General features: G+C 37.1%; 1 protein-coding gene across 1 annotated transcript; it reads right to left on the bottom strand.

The window, feature by feature from the left end:
• Window positions 1-479: 479 nt before the first annotated feature.
• Window positions 480-13,130, bottom strand: fsd1l (fibronectin type III and SPRY domain containing 1-like). The gene is made up of 13 exons (XM_028462666.1): window positions 13,098-13,130; window positions 11,374-11,469; window positions 11,166-11,297; window positions 10,999-11,100; window positions 10,873-10,895; window positions 7,272-7,393; window positions 6,961-7,176; window positions 6,800-6,898; window positions 6,594-6,720; window positions 5,315-5,403; window positions 4,915-5,169; window positions 1,022-1,110; window positions 480-940 (listed from the first exon to the last, which is right to left on the bottom strand). The coding sequence occupies exons 1-13, from the start codon at window positions 13,110-13,112 to the stop codon at window positions 848-850; spliced, it is 1,458 nt and encodes a 485-aa protein (XP_028318467.1). The 5' UTR covers window positions 13,113-13,130; the 3' UTR covers window positions 480-847.
• Between the last annotated feature and the right edge of the window lie 162 nt (window positions 13,131-13,292).

Genomic DNA, 13,292 nt, shown 5'->3' with positions numbered 1-13,292 from the left:
TGTGTAAGGATTAGCGGTTCATGGTGTAATGTTTCAGCTGGTGATCGTAACAGATGGTGGTTTTCTTAGGGATTAAAAGCAGTTTGATGTTTTCTGATTCAGGTGTTCACCATCTAACACGGAAACAAACTTCACTGTTACATCAGAGAGGTTTTTTTTTCTGATTAAAACTAATGCTACACAGGAGAAAAAAAAGAGAACATTCAAACTCTGTTTCAATCAATGGAAGCTTTATTTAAAATAAATCCTAGGTTTTTTTGTCAAACACTGAGACCTAAAACACCTCCAAACATCTATATTATATCTATAATAACAAATTAATATATACATTATACATCCATACACATATATATCAATATAATAAATGTACAGTATATTTATAATAGAAACAAACAAGAAAACTAAACAGAGACACATCCCAAATTGTGACAACACATAATAATACTAACATATGTGATGTAAAAAGTAGTCATTAATGTAATATTAATAATAATTATAATTCTTCTTATCATGTTAATAACTGATGACCGTGATTTAAATATTCTTTCAAAGACAAACTCACATTATTACAAACTTTCAAATTAAAACACTGTTACATAATAAACGCCAAACTGTCAAAAAATAAAATAAAAAAGACTCCAGGGTTTTATCTTTACACTAATTGCTGATGTTTTCCCTGAAAATCAACAGTAAATAATAAATAACAATAATTATAGGAAATCATCAATAATATAAATAATATATGATGATGAAAAATAATACATAAAATATGTATTTTACCCACTGACTGATACTTCCACCAACAGGAAGTGATGCACATCTCTGTAGTGACTAGAACTACTAAGAACTACTGAGAGGGACTCTGATTGGCTGGGAGCAAATTGTCTATGAAGCTCGGCACCTGGAGCCCTGTTGCTAAGGAGATTCCTCCGCACCACACCTGAAAATATGTCAGCGAGTGATGAGACGTTTAACAGTAAAATGTTACTAAATCAGGTTGTTCTTCTTCTGTGGTACTCACAGTAAAGGCGGGGACGAGAGGTTGGTTGAACTTTGTTTTGAAGGAGTGAAGAAGATGAAGATGATCAACATCGATAAACAACAAATCACCTTGGAAACAAAAAAAAACAAGTTATTTGACCTTCTGACGGCGTCACAATTATTATTTACTACTGAAAACAACAACAATATATCAGCGTGTGAAGAGTGAGGAGATTATAACGCTAACATCCAATAACAAAGCGTTTAAACTGGGAACACAGACAACATCAACACGATTCCCCAAACGAAAACATGCTAAAGAAAATAATAGCTTGAATTGTTGTTTTCTTTCTCTTATTTCTGATTCTACGTCCTCCCTTATGTCCAACTGCAACATTTTGTTCAGAATACTATAAAAAAACAACTGTAGAACATAATGACAGAATGAATGAGTGATAAAACACATTTTAAAGAATCGAACTTTGTAAACAAGTGGAATGGAACTGCCTAAAGGATGAAATAAAACAAAGCACCAACATAAACTTTAAAAAGCTTTTTTAAATCATATATTGTATGGTATAAAATATATTAATACATAATAAAAGGTTTTTCTTAATTTATATATTGCCACTCTAAATTTAATTGATGAAATTTGTGTCGTAAATATGAAATAGTATAATAATATTATGTACATGTCATATACATTCATGTGTATGTATGTATATGTGTGTACATATGTATATGTTTGATGTCAATGTATAAAGTGTATATATAAAATTTGTGCTGAATACATATTGAATGTATATTGTGAAAATAGTGATATTATGTAGAGAACCTTGTTTTGTTGTGATGGGGTAGGTATTTACTGTATAAGCTTTGCTTCAACCTACACCCTTTCAGCTGAAGAATTACACAATTGAGTGTTGTTTGTTTTGCCGAAATAAAATTCAAATTCAATTCAATTAAAAAAAAATGAAACAGTATTTTCAGTCCATTTTCTAACCAAGATCCTTTCCATCATCATCATTATTATGATTATCATAATAAAAATAAACATTAAAAATCCCAATTTTTTAAAATGCATTCATTCGTCTCTCAAGTACCTCCTTTAGTGCCATAGGGGTACACGTCCCCCTATTTGAAAAACACTGTTCTATAGTGTTTGTCATTGTGTTTTGTTGCTCTTATTTTTTGTAGTTTTGTTTTGTTTGTATTGTGGTTTTCAACAACCATTAGACGTAGTCATTTATGTTTTTTTCTGTTGTTGTTAAGGGCCTGTACTACGAAGATGGATTTCCTCTTATCGCACTAACTTCCATGATTTTATCCATGTGTGCTGTACTACGACGCTGGTTAACTTCTCACAGGGCTAAATCACCATGGTAACTCAGGCTGAACAGCAAACCTGGTTGGGAGTTGGTTTTGTCCTGGCTAGGATATGCGTGCCTAAAAAAGCCCCGCCTCCTGACCAATCAGTTCTTTTAAAAACCGTCTCTGTGTGTCCACATTGTTGTGTGGATCTGATCTGACAGGAGAAAAAGAATGGAGAGATTAAATCCTTTCATTACCTGATGAAATCCTCTAGATTTTTATCTGCTGGACTGACCTACATTAGTCAGCTGATAAAGCCCTGGGCGCTCTGTGACCTATAAACTCATTCATTACAGAGCCTCAGTCCTGTAAGATAATACAGGCTGTACAAAATACAAATATTATCCACCTTATGATGAAGGCGGAGCTGTATGAACGCAGCATCAGAGCCACAGACTCCACCCATAATGAGGCGGATACGTGAATAGAAACACGTCTGTGCTGTAATAAAGTGTCCGTTTATTCTCCTATGAACTAATATTGTATAATATCACTAATTTAAGCATTAACACTCATTATTCATTCCTTCCAACGGTGTTGTTTTTGGTCTAAATTGTAACATTTTTGGGTTGTATTAAAAAAAACACTCATTATTTGATATTTGTTTCCAAAACCAAAATGAAAAAATGGAAAACGCCTTGTTTTTCAAATTCAAGTTCTTTTGCTTCGGTACAGAAAACAAAAAACGGAAAACGAACACCTTTATTCGTTTTCTCCATTACCGATTTGCCAAAGTACGTGACCCGGGAGTGTACCGTCATCCGACGCTAACGGCTATGCTAACGTCAGTTTGGCATGACAAGATCGCTGCTTCCAACTGTGCATCCGAAACGTGTCCTTTTCGCTTTAGCTGTTGTTGGGCACAGAACCTCCTCACGGACATTTCAGGGGTTTTAGAGACTTCTAAGTGTTGCAGAGCTAAAGATATCTCGGAATGTGTAACGCTTCACTTCCGGGTCACGTACTTTGGCCAATCGGTAATGGAGAAAACGAATAAAGGTGTTCGTTTTCCGTTTTCTGTACCGAAGCAAAAGAGCTTGAATTTGAAAAACAAGGCGTTTTCCATTTTTTCATTTTGGTTTGGAAACAAATATCAAATAATTGTTTTTTTTTGTTTTTCATGTCTATGTTACATAATGAAAAATGAATGAATGAATGATACACGGATTAATGTTGAACATTTCTGAAGATCCCAATGTGTACAATGGTGCGGTCATACTGTAGCTAATAAGGTATTTTTGAATCAAAGAATATTGTTTGCAAGAGATTCAGAAGAAGCTTGGATTTCATTTGAGTTTCAATATATTACTGCTACAGTATATCAATCCAACAATGTTAAAGATGTGGGATGCTAACAAATTTTACAAGTGTCAATCCTGGTCATGTTTTGTGATATATTACTTACATCTGAATCCGTTATAACTTTGTGAGGTAACTTAGTGTAAAATTAAATATGTTTATACACAGTTTCTGGCAATATATTGTAATTACGATCAAACCTGAAATATGGACTTCACAGAAATAGAAAATTAAGAATTCATTATTATATTTGGCAGCATTGAATTAACATGTAATAAAAAAAAAAAAAATTCAAACCATATCTTTAATTGTATTAACTGGAACAAGCAGAAGCCCAGTTTTAATGTGGTACCCCATTTGTGTGTTTTATTAGTATACAGCTGCTGCATATGACTAAAATTTTAAACATGAAAATTGATTCAGAAATGCATCAATTCCAAATATGTTTCAAGGGAACCCCTGAACTTTATACCAAAGTAACAAGTTCATCTCAACTTATGCAATACTAACATTTGATATCATGTTCAGAACACCCTAAAGCAAGCATAGACATTATATACGTAGACGCCACATCGACTGTGGAGGGACACGTCAACAACGCCGCCATCTTGGACCGGTGATGGTGGAGGCAGCAGTCCATGGACATTACGACAGAAAGAGGTATTTCTCAATCTCTAAGTAGAATTATTCATTGAATTTTGAACCGATTTCCAAATTTTTTAAAAACGTCACATGTAGCTATGATACAAGGTGCTTGGATATATAGAAAATGCTGGTTTTACCACTCAACACTTAATCTGCACACCCACATCCTTGAATATTTCAGTTATTTGGCTAAAATAATTAATGATGACGATGTAATAGTAGTAATAGTAATGGGTATAATAATAACAATAGCAATACAAAATAATATGAGAATCTATCTATCTATCTGTCTATCTACCTACCTACCTATCTATCAATCTGTCTATCATGTCTGACGTTTGTTACAAACAAACCCCGTGAAAATTGCTTGAGAACTGAGTGATTTATGACAACTTTAATAGTGTAAACACATCATTCCTCTATAGATGTAACACACTGTAGGAGCGACTGCCACCAGTCCAAGATGGCCGCCCTGTAGAAGCACCGCTCTAGTGGGCGGCAGCAGTCGATGCGGCGTCTACGTATTATAATGTCTATGTGTGCATGGACAGCTATCGTAGCCTATGGCCTCTTATTATTGTATGTATATTGTAAGTATTGTATTTTTAATGTTCAAACCGTTGTCATAGTCGCAGTAGATTCCTATTCGCTGAGGTATCGGCCAATCCAGAGCCTTGGCTTTGTTGTTGTGCTTTGCAGACAGTAAGCTGTGCAGCCATTGGCTGGCGTGCAGACACCACGATCCAGAGCTCTTTCCCAATTGGTCGAAGCGACCCAGGCTGGCTCTGTAGGCCACACCCACACTGAGGGACTTCCAGTCCCTGATTGGACGGATTTCCCAGTAGTGACAGCTGTCTTTTATCTCACGGTCTCCTAAAAGACAGACGATGTCATTTTTTTCCACAATAAGACAGAAGTTTAAGGTCATACCTTTCAAAATAAAACTAATAACATTTCAGTACTAGAAGAAGTGACAGTAAACACAGCGATTAACAGCAATGATCAGTGATTGGCTGACCCAACACAGTGTACGACTCTCCAGCAAATCGCTCGCGTCCAATCCGGCCTGCTGCAATCTGATTGGGCGAAGGGGTGGAGCTGCGGCTGCTGAAAGAAAAATGAAGGCCAATCAGAGGCAAGCTTTTGGAAGTGGGTGGAGACCAGGGTTGGGGGTCAATTATAACTGTAATTGCGTAATTGATAATGAATTACAATTATGATGTAATTATATTGTAATTTTAAAAATCTGTTGCTGTCATAATTGTAATTTTAAAAATCTGTTGCTGTCATAATTGTAATTAAATTGTAATTGAGTTTAGATAATTTACTTTGTAATTGTAATTGCTATGAAATTTCTATAAAAATTGTCAGTTATAATTTAAATCTAAACAGTTTTATAACAAGCTTTCCCACATTTTACCATTTAAAAAATAAATAAATCAAGGGGTATACTGGTACAAAAAAGGCTCAGACGCCCACACCAGAAATATTAAAACCTATATTTTCATTGATTAGGAAGCCTAACAAAGTACCCAATAGATAGTAAATAAATTCAATGATAAATATTTGTTTTTAGTGTATTTTACGCTAATTTAGGAGCTGTTATCATTAGAGATGCTAACAGAAAGCTAACACAAGAGGCATGTTAACTTTTATTAGGCATTTATTTCAGGCTCAGTAATTGTGATTAATTAAATTTTAACTTTAGTAATTGAGAATGTAAAAAAAAAGTTATTTAATTGTAATTGGAAAAATGCTGGTTCAATGTTCAAATGTAATTGAACATGGGTAATTGAAAAAGCAATTTTAACTGAAAAATGTAATTGACCTCAACCCTGGTGGAGACACACGGCGCTGATGACCAATGATGCTGAAGCAGGAAGAGGATGAAAAAAACCCATTCAACTGGTGCTTTCACAATAAAGGCTGAAGTACGAAGGTTAAAGAAAGTCAAACTGCTGCTCACCATTAACAGCATTACTGACCAATAACTGACCACTAACAACTGACACGGTCACCTGACATTATTGTGAAAGCACCAAATCAAACTCAACAAAATGGTTTACAGCTCTTATTTTGAAAATTATTCAAGTTGTGCAAAATAAACTGGTGATGTCAGCGATGATGTCAGCGGTTATGTTTGTAATGATGTCAATGGTGATGAGTTGGTAAACAAAGTGGTTGCTAGGTAACGGTGGGTACCTGAGAATTCAAAGACGGAGACTGAGGAGGGACAGAAGACTGAGCATTACTATTAGCAAAGTTAAACTGATGACATCATCAGCCCCGCCCCTCACCTGCTCCGTGGATCTTTGGCTCTCTGCCTGGGGTCGTGACCTTTGACCTGTGGCTGCCAGCTGACCACGCCCCCCTCCACCTTTAGCTCGCTGTGAGCAGTCGTTGCATCCAATCCAAAGGTAAACGCTACACACACAACAAACAGGAAGTCATAAGTGGCGCGTGGCATTAATTCCTGTCCAGGTGTTTTCACTGAGGTCCTCACCTCTGGTCTCCACGGCAACAGGCTCACAGAACTCACCCGCCGCCGCTTTGTTCTTAGCTCGAACGCGAACCAACACGTAGCGGGAGTCAAACTTCAGATCTGAAACCGATAATGTACATGAGGGTCCTCCTGACCCCTGACCTCTGATGGTGACCTCTAACCTCTAATGGTGACCTTGGCCTCCTGGATGTTGCTGATTCTTTCCCAGGATGCTTCAGAGCCAGTCAGCGTGCTGCTGTCTGATTTTCTGTACTCCAGCTCGTAACTATGGTTACTTTCCCCCATGACCTCATCGTTAAGCAATAGTCGCCATGACAACTGAATGTTGTTGTCCCGAATGACGCAGTCTGACGATTCGAGCAGAGGAGTCGCAGGAACTGAAAGAGACACAACTTCACTCTGACTGACAGAAACAGACTAACAGAGACAGACAGAGACAGACAGAGACAGACAGAGACAGACAGTCTCTGACCTGGCAGGAAGTGAAGCTGCTGAAGTCCCGCCCTCTCAGCGCTGAAGTCGACGGTAAACTTTGACATGTTTTCAGAAACGCACGGACGCATTGACATCCTGAAGGCTGCGGCCATCGTTACCCTGGCAACGAGCAGGATGGGATCAGAGGGAATGGATTTAGAGAGACTGAAATAAACACTGATTTATGGGATCAATCCATTCCCATTAAAGGGTACCTGTAGTGGAAATGTATGAAACTAAAACATGATTTTATACCTTAGGGCATAAATTATGGGGAGCCGCCATTTTGACCAGAATATGACGCACTTTCATTGATCAGCCTGATCTGTCGCGTTAAAGGAATGGTGTCTTGTGGGACGTGGAGGCGTAACAGGTCTGTTTACATTTTGGGAAGTGTAGTTTTTTTCTGTCCACTCTTTGCGTGAAGCAGCCATGTTAAAGTGCACCATCCAGGTTTAGATATCACCTCTCAGCTCTATAGGACTATAAGCCGCTACTTTTTTCCCACGCTTTGAACCCTGCGGCTTAAACAATGATGCTGCTAAATTGTGGATTTTTCTGGTTTTCAAGCTTCATGACGCCAAAAGATTGAGCTCCGTCACATTAGACCAGGTGGAACAATGAAACTGTTTACATTAAATTGTTCGAGCTCCCACTGAATCATTCTGTTGTCAGAGAGAGAGAAAGAGAGACAGCGGTGTGGCAGCCTGTATAAAGTTAAAATCAGCTAGTTTGTAATAAAAGGAAATAAACACCTTAAAGTTGTTCAAGGCAAGGCAAATTTATTTGTATAGCGCATTTCATACTCAAGGCAACTCAATGTGCTTTACATGATAAAACATTCAATTGAATTCATTTAAAATCAATTAAAATCAGTAAAATCAATTAAAATCATCAGTAAAATCAATTAAAACCATCAGTAAAATCATCATTACATCAACAACATGACCAAAAATCTCTCTCTCAATCATATGCAGTAGAGAAAAAAAGTGCCTTTAACTTTGATTTAAAAATGTTCACATGTGATGCTGACTTCAGCTCTGCTGTAGTTTGTTTCACTTCTTTGCAGCATAACAACTAAAAGCGGCATCACCATGTTTACTGTGAACTCTGGGCTCCACTATCTGATCTGTGTCCATAGATCTGAGAGACCTGCTGGGTTCATACCTGACTAACATGTCACTGATGTATTCTGGACCAAACCCATTCACAGATTTATACACCAGCAGCAGAACTTTACAGTCTATTCTGAGGCTGACTGGGAGCCAGTGTAAAGACTTTAAAACTGGACTAATGTGTTCTGACCTCTTTGTTCTGGTTAAGACCCGAGCTGCAGCGTTCTGAACCAGCTGTAGCTGTTTGATGCTCTTTTGGGGGATTCCTGTCAGAAGACCATTACAATAGTCCAGTCTGCTGGAGATAAAAGCATGGACCAGTTTCTCCTGATCTTTCTGAGTCATTAAATCTTTCACTCTGGAGATGTTCTTTAGGTGGTAGAAGATGTTTTTGTGATAGATTTGATCTGACTGCTGAATGTAAGATCTGAGTCAATCAGAACACCAAGGTTTTTGACTTGGTCTCTAGCAACCTGCATTAGTTTTGTTCAGGAGCGATCAGTGCTCTGGACTCTGAGGCTGATGGAGAAGCTGACGTAAGGAATACGGTGAGCTTTATAATTCGGAAATGACGATACCTGCTTGTTGTGTCTATCCCTGCACCTACTCAGCAGCAGAATTAACCTAACGGACAGAGCTGTTGCTAGCAGCAGAAACGAGCCATGGCTGAGTAGTTAGGTGTTGGAAGTGCAAAAATATTGCGAGCAACTGTGATGAAAGCTGCATGAAAGGATATCTGTTCATTGATGGGATGATGCTCCACTGCCTCTGAGAATCAGCACCTGATGAAGCCTTAACCAACAGGTAAGTTCTCCTCACAGAGTTCATCATTTAGCCACAAGGAACTAAGAGGGAACAATCTGGTGGGGGTGCGGTTAGTGTCATGACAGCCGCCCATAGTATCTCCTGTAAACAGAAACGTAGTAAGTACGTTTACAAGCTGCATTCAAGTACTTTCTGTGAAGGAATTCTGTCGGGACTACGTCCGATTTCAGATGTAACTTTGGCTTGGTGCCCATTAGCTTAGCCCATTAGCTTAGCCCACAGATCCCTCTCATAGCAGCTCAGCTTGAAGCCGTCCTCACCAGTGTTTAAAATAACGGTGTTTAAAATAACAGCATTTTTTAGTAATTTCAGTAATCGGCTAATCTAACAATTACTTTTTACGCCGTTAACGTTACTGAACATTAAATGCGGTGCGTTACATGCATTGATTAAATAAACTGTTATCCGAAAGCAACCCTGGCTTCTTACTCAGCTGTAGTGAGGAGGTGGGTTAAAAACAAGGTGAGTGATTATGATTGGCTTAGGCGGTGTCATGTGTCATGGTAGCCAATCAGAGCCAGTGTTTTTACACATGTGCCAGCACACACACACACACACACACACACACACACACACACACACACACACACACACACACACACACACACACACACACACACACACACACACACACACACACACACACACACACACACACACACACACACACACACACACACACTACAGATTTGATGACTCAGCAGAGATGGTGAGCGTGGAGCAGTCTGATGAAAAGTTGTTATTTTTAAGGTGGCGATACAAACACTACTTTAAATTAATTGTGGTCAAAGACAAGAACGTGTATGTGAAGTGTTCATTATATCCAGGAGTGAAGACTTTGTCCACATCCTTTGTAAATAACTCGAATTTAATGAAGCACCTCACAATGACACACGCATCTAAAAAATTTGAATTCTTTGACAAATAGCAACTTTTTTTTTAACAGTGAAGCAAATAGTTACTTTCCTTGGTGATGAGTTACTTTTATTATAGAGTAATTCAGTTACTGACTCAGTTACTCTTTGGATCAAGTAATGAGTAACAACTATAACTAATGACTTTTTTAAAGTAACGTTCCCAACACTGGTCCTCACATAGCAGCGAATTTCATCCAAACGTAAACGTTTTAAGTGTGTATCCCGTGTCGATATAATGGAGCCAACGTCTGGATAACTCTGACTTAGTGTCGTTATTTGGCTCAGAGACACGAAAGAAATATTTCTATGGGATTTTTGCCTAGCAACAGCTAACAGAAATCAACAAACGTGCGTCATATCCAGTCCAAAATGGCGACTATCCATAGCTTATGCCCCAAGGTATAAAATCGTTCTAAAAAGTCCTTTTTGTGTTTTTTTAACGTGCACATATTTTGTTTATTGGTAATGCATTAAACACATTTTTGTTGTAAACATGAACATTACAGGTACCCTTTAAAGATACAATCATCTAATACTACATTAATGACAACAGTTCTAAGATATCACGACCAGTTACGACCCACCATCACAGAATGAGTCCACACTCTAATCTCAGTGTGTTTCTCTCTTCATAAGCTGTAAATAAGGAGGTTTTCTAAACATTTAAACATAGATCAAATAAAAAAAGGGTAATAATAACAAATCAATCACTGAACGACGTGGAGGTGTGTTTGTTTCTCACCTTTCCTTAATTTCTTTGGCAGCCTTAAAAATACAAACAAAAGCAGAGTTTTTATCATCATGGACCAGCAGGGACGTGGTCCATCCACCAGGGGGGGCTGACACGTTCAGCCATTAGCGTCGTTACCGTCAGGAAGTCGTCGTCTCGACTGATCGTCAGCGCGTGGTTTGAAAACTGAAGCAAATCCTCACAGGAAGTCAGAGCAGAGCGGCTCGCAGACAGCTGAGTCTGTGCACAGAGAACATCCTCACTTATCTCTGTCTTTATTCCATCATTCACACCATGATTCTCACCTGAAGCTCCGCCTCCTTCCTCTGCCGTTCTTCTTCTATGATGCGATGAAGCTCCGCCCCCTTCTCCTCCAGGATGACCCTCAGCTGCTCAAGCTCCTCCTCTAACTCTGACATCACTCGGCATGACTCCTCCTGATTGGACAGTTTCAGTTAAAGCTTGTTTCTAACGTGGCTCCGCCCTCTTTTCCTCATCTCATCAGGTGCTGACCTGCAGGTTGTTCAGACTGACACCCAACCAATCAACGAAGCCCTGAAGTTCGGCCTTCTTACAGGAAACAGTGCCCATGATCCGACGCAGCGCTTCCTGTTTCACAATAAGACTGATGACTTTATAAAGTTAAAGCTCTCTTTAGTTCTCAGACTCTCCTCCATAAGCGTTATTGCATGCGGAGTTCCACAAAGCTCCATATTGGGACCTCTTCTCTTTTTATTATATATAAATGATTTTGTGAATTCATCAACTATTTTCCACATAATAATGTGAGTAAGGGTGAATTTCTTTTTCTTTTTCTTCCTTTTGTAATTCTGTATTTGGTTGTTCTGTATTTTGGATGCATTTGTATTTTAGCAGAGGGTCCCTGTACATAAGGGCTTGCGCTTCTTGGGAGTCCCCTTTTTACTAAACGGATTTTAATAATGATATAAATTGCCACGTTTTGTAAATAAATAAATAAAACATGTCTTATAGTAATGTAATTTGAGCTAATAATAAATGTCTGTATTAACTGTTGAGTTCCATCAAATAGCTTTTATTTTGTTACTTCTGGTGAATTAGCATATTAGCGAAATATTTAGTTTCACCCGGGACATTTATGTTTAGATTTAATAGGTAAGATACACATTTAATATTTATATTTAACATTAAGATTTAACAGTTAAGATGTACATTTAACATTTAATATTTTGATTTAACATTTAGATTAAACATTTCGATTTAACAATTAAGATTTACATTTAACATTTAGATTTAAACTTTTAGATTTAAATGTAACAGTTATGTACATTTAACATTTAAATTTAAGATTTAAATTTAACAGTTATGTACATTTAACATTTAAATTAAACCTTTAGACATAGATTGAACAATTACATATAGATTTAACATTTAACAATTAAAATTTACATTATATTTTTACAAGAAAAGTAAATATCCCAAGTTTCACAAATATTGCTGTAAATCTGGTCAAAAGTAACATAAAAAATTACACACGTTTTGTAAACGTGGTTTGTTGCTAAATGTTGTAAATTGTTGCCGTTTATTTTAGCACGCGCAACTTTACAATCGATGCCCATTAGTTTGGCGTTTTTCCAAACAAAGTTATTGCTTGTTTGAATTGGTTAATCACACAATAATCTCTATATAACAGACAACATTGGGGACTCAATACATTTGTGTGGGATATATTTTATATCATATTAGGTGGGCTACACTTAAAAAAATAAAATAAAAATGTTTTTGTTTCATTCATTTTGAAAGGAAAAAAAAAAAAAAATAATAATTATAATTTGAAACCATATTTTAAAAATAGTAAGTCTGCACCAGACAATATTTTACCCAGCAGTTCACAACAAATAAGACAGATATAAAACACTAAAATAGTAAAATTTAGGTATAAATTATTCAAATGCTGAATTCTTACGTTTTGCAGCTTGTAAACAGGTACAGGTATGATATACTATATATATATATATATATATATATATATATATATACTGGGGCCTGTGCTCCCAGTAGATGGTAATGCCTAGCAACGCCCCTGCTAAACCTGATCTATTATAGATATGTATAATATATAAGAGCCTTAGTCATGTTACGTCAGAATCTTTAAATCAAGTTTAAAGTTCCTACTCTGACAACATTTACAACCCAGACTCCATCAAAAAATCATTAAATCAATAAATATTCGTTGAATGATCATTCTGAGGGCTTACCTTCTGAGCCTCCATCACGTGACACAGCGGACGTTGCGTCACAGTCTGCTGAACCTTCACAATAAAGCACGCAGTACACAGAGAGGATATAGACATATACTGTATAATAAATGATGTTTATTATATGATAGGAATATATGATCATTATTTATGTTTTTTTTTTACACTTACTATAATTAAATGTCCAATAGTTCA

This window comes from Gouania willdenowi, chromosome 12 (assembly GCF_900634775.1).
Source record: "Gouania willdenowi chromosome 12, fGouWil2.1, whole genome shotgun sequence".
Lineage (NCBI taxonomy): Eukaryota > Metazoa > Chordata > Actinopteri > Blenniiformes > Gobiesocidae > Gouania > Gouania willdenowi.
This window is presented reverse-complemented; position numbering and strand designations above follow the sequence as displayed.

What these genes read in the sequence shown, in the direction of transcription:
- fsd1l (XM_028462666.1), bottom strand. An exon ending in TCAGTCTGAACAACCTGCAG is followed by an intron (nt 11,298 to 11,373) that starts GTCAGCACCTGA and finishes CTGTCCAATCAG; the next exon opens with GAGGAGTCATGCCGAGTGAT. An exon ending in TGTTGCCGTGGAGACCAGAG is followed by an intron (nt 6,721 to 6,799) that starts GTGAGGACCTCA and finishes TTGTGTGTGTAG; the next exon opens with CGTTTACCTTTGGATTGGAT.